Source organism: Eupeodes corollae, chromosome 2, assembly GCF_945859685.1.
Source record: "Eupeodes corollae chromosome 2, idEupCoro1.1, whole genome shotgun sequence".
NCBI lineage: Eukaryota > Metazoa > Arthropoda > Insecta > Diptera > Syrphidae > Eupeodes > Eupeodes corollae.
Genome location: NC_079148.1, coordinates 121,825,613 through 121,834,984, shown reverse-complemented (window position 1 = coordinate 121,834,984; position 9,372 = coordinate 121,825,613). Strand labels below are relative to the sequence as shown.

Genomic DNA, 9,372 nt, shown 5'->3' with positions numbered 1-9,372 from the left:
ATCTGCAAACATAGCAACTTCAGTAATTTTTTGAAAATGTGGTAGGGTGATTTTTTTGAGGTTAGGATTTGTATGCATTAGTATTTGACAGATCACGCGGGATTTCAGACATGGTGTCAAAGAGAAAGATGCTCAGTATGCTTTGACATTTCATCATGAATAGACTTACTAACGAGCAACGCTTGCAAATCATTGCATTTTATTACCGCTTTACGTCCGATTTATGGTCTACATAATGGACCAAGTGAGCAAACAATTAATGCGATTGTGACCAAGTTTCGCACTCAGTTTACTTTATTGGACATTAAACCAACCACACGAATGCGTACAGTGCGTACAGAAGAGAATATTGCGTCTGTTTCTGAGAGTGTTGCTGAAGACAGTGAAATGTCGATTCGTCGCCGTTCGCAGCAATTGGGTTTGTGTTATTCGACCACATGGAAGATTTTACGCAAAGATCTTGGTGTAAAACCGTATAAAATACAGCTCGTGCAAGAACTGAAGCCGAACGATCTGCCACAACGTCGAATTTTCAGTGAATGGGCCCTAGAAAAGTTGGAAGAAAATCCGCTTTTTTATCGACAAATTTTGTTCAGCGATGAGGCTCATTTCTGGTTGAATGGCTACGTAAATAAGCAAAATTGCCGCATTTGGAGTGAAGAGCAACCAGAAGCCGTTCAAGAACTGCTCATGCATCCCGAAAAATGCACTGTTTGGTGTGCTTTGTACGCTGGTGGAATCATTGGACCGTATTTTTTCAAAGATGCTGTTGGACGCAACGTTACGGTGAATGGCGATCGCTATCGTTCAATGCTAACAAACTTTTTGTTGCCAAAAATGGAAGAACTGAACTTGGTTGACATGTGGTTTCAACAAGATGGCGCTACATGCCACACAGCTCGCGATTCTATGGCCATTTTGAGGGAAAACTTCGGAGAACAATTCATCTCAAGGAATGGACCGGTAAGTTGGCCACCAAGATCATGCGATTTGACGCCTTTAGAATATTTTTTGTGGGGCTACGTCAAGTCTAAAGTCTACACAAATAAGCCAGCAACTATTCCAGCTTTGAAAGACAACATTTCCGAAGAAATTCGGGCTATTCCGGCCGAAATGCTCGAAAAAGTTACCCAAAATTGGACTTTCCGAATGGATCACTTAAGACGCAGCCGCGCGGTCAACATTTAAATGAAATGTCATGGACCAATCTAACGTTTCAAATAAAGAATCGATGAGATTTTGCAAATTTTATGCGTTTTTTTTAAAAAAAGTTCTCAAGCTCTTAAAAAATACCGTTTACAACGGTCTGAACATTGTAAATATCTTGGTGTCACATTTGATAAGAAACTTACTTTTGAAAAACATTTATCTATTACAATCCATAAAATCTATCTGTTAGTAAAAATCCTATAATCATTCATTAATAGAAAATCTAAACTAAGCATGCATAATAAAATCTTAATTTACAAAACTGTTTTTCAACCGGTGTTAACGTATGGTTTGACTGTGCCGAATCACACATAAAAAAGCTTCAAGTAAGCGAATATAAAATCCCTAAATTAATGCTTAATTTGCTATGGTTTTATTCAACTATTAGGCTCCAAGATAGAGCAAATGTCAGCCCAATTAAATTTGTATTTTATAAGCTACAAGAAAAGTTTTATGAAAGATGTTCTTACTCGGAAAATGAACTTATACTTAATCTTTAGCCTGTACTATTTGAGTAAATTTGGGTTTTTGTGCAATTTTAGTTTTTTAAGTATTACATAAGGGTTTTTTTCTTGTAGTGTTTTCCTTTTAATATTATATTTTCTTTTGTAATGTTAAATTTTGTTGTCCTAAATTTATCAAAGATATTAGAGATGTAAAGAAGAAAATTCTAAAACTCTTAAATTATGTAAATATGTAAATAATGCAAGCTTTAAACTGCAAATAAAACTAAACTTGAACTTGAACTCAGGGTAAGATGTGTTGAAAGCAAAGTGGTAGTCATAATAAAGCTTAACTTTTACACTAAGGCACATCTGAGGCAGCAACCAAGATACAGGCTTAAATTTTAGAGCTCTTTAAGATACCAAAAACTTCGCCCTTGAAATTACTTTGCTTTTTCAATGACATCGTACATAATGTACGTTTTTTTGGACTTTTTTATTACAAAAATATATCTAAATATATAAAAATATTACTTAATTTGAAGATGCCTTATTTTAGGGTCATTATTTTGTTTCTCACTAGTACCCGTGGAGTGATGGTTAATGCGTTGGACTATCATGCCAGAGGTCTTGGGTTCCAATCTTGCCTATGTTTTTTTACGGGTACTGCCTCTTGTGAGGAATTGACAATTCCTCCAAGAATCATGAAAAGCGCTTGCTCAAATTAGCAGTTCGGATTCGGTTTAAAACTGTAGGTCCTCGCTATCCCTGACAAGAGCACTCGCACACAAAAACGGTTGCGAGTCGTAAGTCACTAGGCCCTAGTTCTCGGCGTATTTATTTATTTTGTTTTTCAAAGCTCCTGCCTTGAGTGTTAATGAACTTCTATCAAGCTAAAGCTCTTCACTTTGTATTCTTTCAAAATGCTCGTCACTCCAATTTCAGTTGCATATAATTCGTCTCCATTATGTTTCAGAATCTAAACACCTTTAACGGAGTATTTAAACCTCTTTGTCCAGTAGTTTACCCTCCCTTTCCTGTTTAGAAGATAAACAAAAAAAAATTTAAATTACTATTTTCCATCACCTTCCAGGCTCGTCATTTTATTTCTCATCTCCATAGTTCTCCTTGTTCAACTTAATTGCTAAGTTGATATGAAGCAAGGAACGTTTGTAAAGCAGGTTAGTCCCAACAGCCACTTCTTGGTTTTCTATATCATCAGAGGGGTATAGTGTCGTCGTCGTTGTAATACTTATATATGTAGTTCAGCATCGTCTTCGTTGGTTCGTTTTTCTTCTTCATTTTCTTTTTTTGTATTAATCATTTTTCCCATCAAACACATTCCACTACTTCAACAACTATTTCCTTTAACAACTGTGTACTTGCCTGCTGTGCTGGATGCGACATAGGTATAAGTTGGTGGTAGTGGCTGAGAAGATTCATCTTCATCTTGGTTTCTCCTAGCTGCCAACATCGTCAACATTGAAGTCAACCGGCAAAACCTCCTTCTATTCTACATCTACATCTATGTACTGTAGAACTCCAGAAGCACTACCATCACAAGCCTTAGAAAAGGAGTGCATATCCTTTCTTATGTACATTCTATAAATATACTCATATAGAAATATATACTCAACCTATGCTCTGTGGCACACGATGGTATGTATCTTCCTGCATAATGATTAACCTTTGACAACACCACAATGTTTGTCAAGTGGTTCAATCTAAAGAGTGAAAGAAGAACCAATTCAACTAGGCACCACATCTACCTATCTAACCTACCTTCCTACAATATAAACCGCCCTTTTTCTATTTTCAGACCCAAAAAAAAAACCGTTTAGAGAAAAAACCTTCCGCATTTTACAGCACCATCAAGACTTAAGAAGAAGTGCATCAGGACACCCTTTTTGCTATACCTATAGCTTTGATAGGGGTTTAGGTAGGATAGGTATATTATTGCAACAGTGGGAGGAAAAGAGGGATCCATGGGAAAATATCAAAATAAGACCTCATCTCCATCCATGACTGATGAAAGGAAATACTTCTCGTGTAAGGATGCATAAAAATGTCCTTGGCGTGTTTGCCTCAGGCGTCAAACATTAATATAAAAACTCATTATGCTGGGGTGCTACCGTTTTTGTTCCTTATATTCCATCACGAACCTTACCTACATATATGAACCTTCTTCTATTTTCCTTCGACAAGGTGTTTTGTTATATTCATTTTCTGTTTTCTAAGGAACATTGTTTTTCCTGAGTCTTTTGTCTCAAGTGTTTGTGTACGAATTAATGTTTTTTCCATTTTCTCATTTATTTTATTTTGTTTTTCTTCTTTTTTTTCAGAAATCGATCCGAACGAAAAACGGAACCAAATTGAATAAATATAAAAAAATACCCAGGAACGAAGTCGAGACAAGACGAAAATTGAATAGAATCTACGGCAGCGTTACGGGTTGTTAGTTGATTAATTTTTCTTACCCTCATTTGGCAACTAAATCCGCGATAGTTTTTTATTTCATTGCTCGATTATAAATTAATACAAAACGAATTAAAGGATTTTTTCATCCTGACATAGAAAAACTATTTTATTGGTGTAAAAAAAAACGCGCTGATATTCAAGACAGAATTAAAAAATATCTATTTAATATCTATTTATTTTTTTTTGATTTTCATTTTAGCGATAAATTAATTCGAATTTAGAATTAAAGCGAAATTCAATAGAGTTCAACAGAAATTTCATATTTTAAATCAAATAAAAAGAAAACAACAAATTAAACTTCAAAATGGCAGCATTACAACAACGTAAACTTGTTCACAAGCAATTCAACTCACCAATGGGATTGTATTCAGCTCAAAATGTCAAAGAGACTCTGGATCGGGAACTCAAAGCATTCGGTCAAGATGGGTGAGTACATGACTGTTATTTATGTCCAATACTAAGCTTATTTATTTTAATGGGGAACTTTAAGTGATACGGTAAAACCAGCTTGAGGGAAAACCATTGTCATCTGAAAGAATTGCTTGAATCTCCAGTATTTGTCGATTTAAAAAACTTGAAAATTGAAACAATGATTTTCGATTCAAATACCATTTCAAAATTTTGGGATATTGGCTTCAAACTAATTTAATTTTTTATAAATTATTATTTTCAACATTCGGTAAGATTTTGAGAAAAAACGAATTGACAATTTTTTTTACCAAAAAATAAAAACCAAAAAAACAAATATTTTAACTTTGCAAAAATTTACTTTCGACTCTAACATCTTTTTAAAAATTAAAAATAATGGCTTCAAACTAATTTTACCTCACAGAAAATGTGGTTTTTCCACAGAAAATTAAAATCTACAAAAAATAGTAGGCAAACTTGGTAAAAATTGATGTTCGGTCTAGTAAATAATAGAAGACATTGACTTCAAATAAATTTAATTCATCCATTTTGTATTACTTTATATATAAGAAATACAAACTTTTTAAAAATGCTGATAAAATTAGTAAAAATTGGTTTTCTACTAAAAATCTCGTTATCAAAAAAAAAGATTATGAAATCAAACTATTTCATCATTATGCAAAATATTGTTGGTAATTTAAAAAAAAATCACAATAATTCAGCTGACATCTTTTTTAACAAAACACAAAGACCTGCAAACCTTTTGATGCTGAAATTAAGAAATACAGTCGTTTTAGGCTTTAATTGTCCGCTTGGTGCAATTTTGAAATAAGCTCAAGTTATTTTTATTGCTACTTATCCAGCTCCGCTTAAGTGCTGTCTTTTTTTAACTAAAGAAAAAGGAAAACCTGTATTATTACACTACGCCGTTGTTTTTAACCGGATCTTACTGTATCTACATGCAGTGCAAATACCGGACAACAATCAAAATTTCACCTAATTAATTTCCCAGAAATTTTAAACGTCAATAATTTTAGCGCCATGTGTGCAGTGCATTTCAAGTATTCTCGAATTAATCTCATTTAAACAAAATCCGAAATTTCCCAGAAATTGTATTTCCCTTACAATGGATTTCAAGAGAAATACATAATTTTCGAAAATATATATATGGACAATTTCCAGGGAAATTTCATTCACGATAAAGCACACATTAGTGTCGAATTTAAATTATATGTAAGGTTTCAGGAAAACCAAATGAAAATCAGTTTACTTTTGAGATGTACTCGTATAGGATTAATAAACCAACATTATTGTCTGATACTTTCAAATTGAAACAAAATATTTAAACTTTTCATTTAAATTTGTTTAAAAGTTGCTTATATGGTTTTGAGTTTTAATATAGACTAAAACATTGCATATTGTATTTTTGGAATAAGTTTAAATGAATTTTATTTTAGTCCAGTAAATTCCAGTAAATAATTTTGAAGTAATAACTTAAATTTAATCAAAACATTCAACCTAAATTAATTAATAAAATTTGACTATTGTAACGAACGTAAAATTTAACTTCCAGTGGTACTCCTAAAGTTAAACATAAATCTCTATAATAAGATTTTAGTCAAAGCAGGTAAGAGTGGAAGGAGGCAGGAGTCTTGGGTTCAAACCCTGCCTGTGTCATCTTAAGTTTTTTCAAGGGTACTACCTCTTGCAAGGAATTAACAAATCCTCCAAAAGTCATTAAAAGTGCTTTCTCAAAAATACGCCATTCGGATTCGGCTTACAACTGTAGTTCCTCTCCATCCCCGAAAATGTTACACGTACAGGAATGGCTGATAGTTGCAAGTCACTAGGCCCTAATTCTCAATGGACTGTTGCCAGGGATGGAAATTGACATTTTCCAATTGTACTCAAAAAATGTTTTAAATTGTAGTAATTTGGTACCGATTGTATAGAGAATCAATTTTACAGAAAAAAGAGAAGAACAATAATGAAAAGATCAGACTGTTGAGACACCTAATGTATTTATTTGTCCGAGGCACAAATTAAATGCGTTTCTTTAACGCTTTTGCAAAAACTTCGAAAGTGAAGTATTGCTGTTCATTGCCCATAGAAGTAGGATCCAACTGCAAATAGAATTTTGATGTTTGTTCAAGTCTCAAATATACATAAATGTTGGTTAAATATTGAAAATTGTTGTGTGTATCGAAAGCTTGTTTGTAAAGTGTGATAAGTAGTTTGCTGTTTAACATTTTTAATTTTTGTGAGAGCTTAAGTCTTTTATTTTTTACTTTTTAAAATTTCAAGTTTTATCTTCAACTAAACTAAACTAAACAAAAAAAAAACAAAAACTGGACAGAATTAAAAACGGAGTCCACAGAAATTTTATAAGAAAAACGCTGCATTTTGTATCGTCTTGGTGCCATAAAAAGCTGTGTAATATCTCCTAAGTCAACGCGTTTCATAAAGTCTCTTTGATGGCTTAGTGTAGTAACTTATGGTTTCATTAATCCGCATCAACTATAGTATAACCGTACAAATTCCACCCATTGTATTTTAGACAAAGCAATCTTTCAAAAAAGAAAAAGGTGGAATTGCAAGCATTGAAAAATATCCTTATATGGTATATATGTTACCGGAAATGTATGAAACCTAGGAATTATATACAATTCCTAGGAAATATATACAATGTCGAGTCTATTTAGGAAATGTATAAAAAGATTTATAAAATATTATTTACAATACATTTTTCCTAGGAAATGTATACATTTCCTAGGAATTGTATACAACTGCTTAACAACGCTAGGAAATGTGTTAAATTAATATTATGTATGTATATCAAAAATCTGGAAAAATAAAACATACTAACTAAAAATGAAATAAAAAGAGTTTTCATAATTTTTTTACTTTATTTTTAAACGAAAGAACTTATTTATTTTTACAGGGTAAGCTGGAGTGACACTTAGAATTACATAGTATTTTATTTTTGAAGCACAAACATTTTGATGATCTACAACCCTTCTTGCAAAAACATTTTTTTAATCCTTGTCCAGTCCCAGTTGATTGCATATTCGCAACTGTGCGTAGTGAAATTTCGGTACAAGGTACCTCTTTGGTATCCAGAATATTTCAGGGCACACACTGAATTCAGATCTAGAATACAATTGTTTTATGATTCCATTCTTTGTTCCAATCTGATAAAGCTCGTTATCTGTTTTATTTAAGATTACACCTATAATATTTCGGGCGTCACCACGTCCTCGGTCGACTTCTGGTACGGAAATCCTTACAGAAGTTGCTATGAACACAGAAGGTAACTTGTTGTCACTTATTTTTAACATTTTTCCTGCCTGTTGTTGCAGATTTTGCTTAGCAGAATGACGATTTTTGTGCAGTACTACATTTTTTGAACATAATAGACAGAGCAGTTTGGACCCCTGTCCTTTCGTTGCCTCTTCTGCTACAGAACAAATTGCGTGGAGTGCACATCCGCATTGCCTACAAGTGTGAGCTTCGGTCGTTTCTTTTGAACAGACAATGCATTCCTTATTATATGCACTGGCTGAAGGTACTGTGCTGGTCTCACACTGATCTAAATTATTACAGACTGGGATTGGTTCTATCATATCTACATTAAGTTTAGCCGTTGATGCCTTGGGATCTTCTTCACCATTCTGTTGATAGTTTTCAATGATTTTCTCTAAATCTTCTTCAGTTTCGATGTTTTGCGTGAAATCATTTGGTAACTGTAGACCTACCTTAATTTTACATCCAAAAAGGACTTCATAAGGAGTTTGCTTAATTTCAGCGTGAAAAGCCCTGTTTTTCATGAGTTGAACAAACTTTATACCCTCGCTCCAATGTGAATTATTATTGTCTTGCATCCAAGTGGTAAGCATATTTTCGATATCCTGATTCGCCCTTTCCACACTTCCCTGGCTTTGCGAATGCCTGGGCTTACCATTTATAATTTTTAAGGTAGGCCAATATATTTTTAAATTTTCGATTACTTTGTTGGAAAACTCTTTGCCATTGTCGGACTGTAGAATGGCTGGAGCACCCAGTAGAGTAAATATGTCTAATATTATATACGCCACCTCTTCAGCTCGTTTAGGTTTAAGTGGTCTTAGTACCACAAATTTTGTAAGGTGGTCTGGATAAACAAGTATAAATTTGTGTATAAATTTGTATTGTATATAATGACACATTATATACATTTCCGATAAAAAGCGGAGAAGTATGGGATTTATATACAATTCCTATTGCTGCTTAGGAGATTTATAGAATTCCTAGGCAATGTGTATAAAAAGAATTAATTCACACATTTCCTGGCGATTTTTGGCATTGTATACATTTCCTAGGAATTATATATAACGACGGATTACATACATTTCCGGTAACATATACATACATATTTCATACATGAGACACAATTTTAAACTTGCGACATATAGAAACTTACGAATGCCAGTAAGACATTTCGAACTCAAAATTTTAATCAAACATGGCATTACGATGGTAGGGAAATCGAAAAAGTGGGTCCGCGATTCTTTCCTCGCCCATACACCCAAAACTACTCGGTTGATTGAGTTAAAACTTGAAAATTAGGCGCAGGGACATAAGTCCCCGGGACACAAGTACCGAATTTCATTTTCGGGACTTATGTCCCACTTTGCTGGGTCACAAGTCCCGAATTCGATTCGGGACTTATGTCCCACCCTACTGAGACGTAATTCTTGAAATAATATTTCGGGACTTATGTCCCACGTACATGTTTTTTTTATTTTTACATAAATGTACGCATAGAGACAATTTAAAAAAACCACAGCCAACGAAA

At 33.5% G+C, this 9,372-nt stretch overlaps 1 protein-coding gene across 3 annotated transcripts in view; it reads left to right on the top strand.

The window, feature by feature from the left end:
- Positions 1-9,372, top strand: part of LOC129946661 (uncharacterized) — a 413,134-nt gene that overhangs the window by 130,469 nt on the left and 273,293 nt on the right. Inside the window, exons 2-3 of one of the 3 annotated variants that reach the window (XM_056056918.1) lie at positions 3,995-4,103; positions 4,330-4,556. In XM_056056918.1, coding sequence (XP_055912893.1) covers positions 4,435-4,556 — 122 coding nt within the window. In that variant the 5' untranslated portion in view covers positions 3,995-4,103; positions 4,330-4,434. Of the gene's footprint in view, positions 1-3,994; positions 4,107-4,329; positions 4,557-9,372 lie in introns of all 3 variants that reach the window. The other 2 variants (XM_056056917.1, XM_056056919.1) reach the window with 2 other exon arrangements.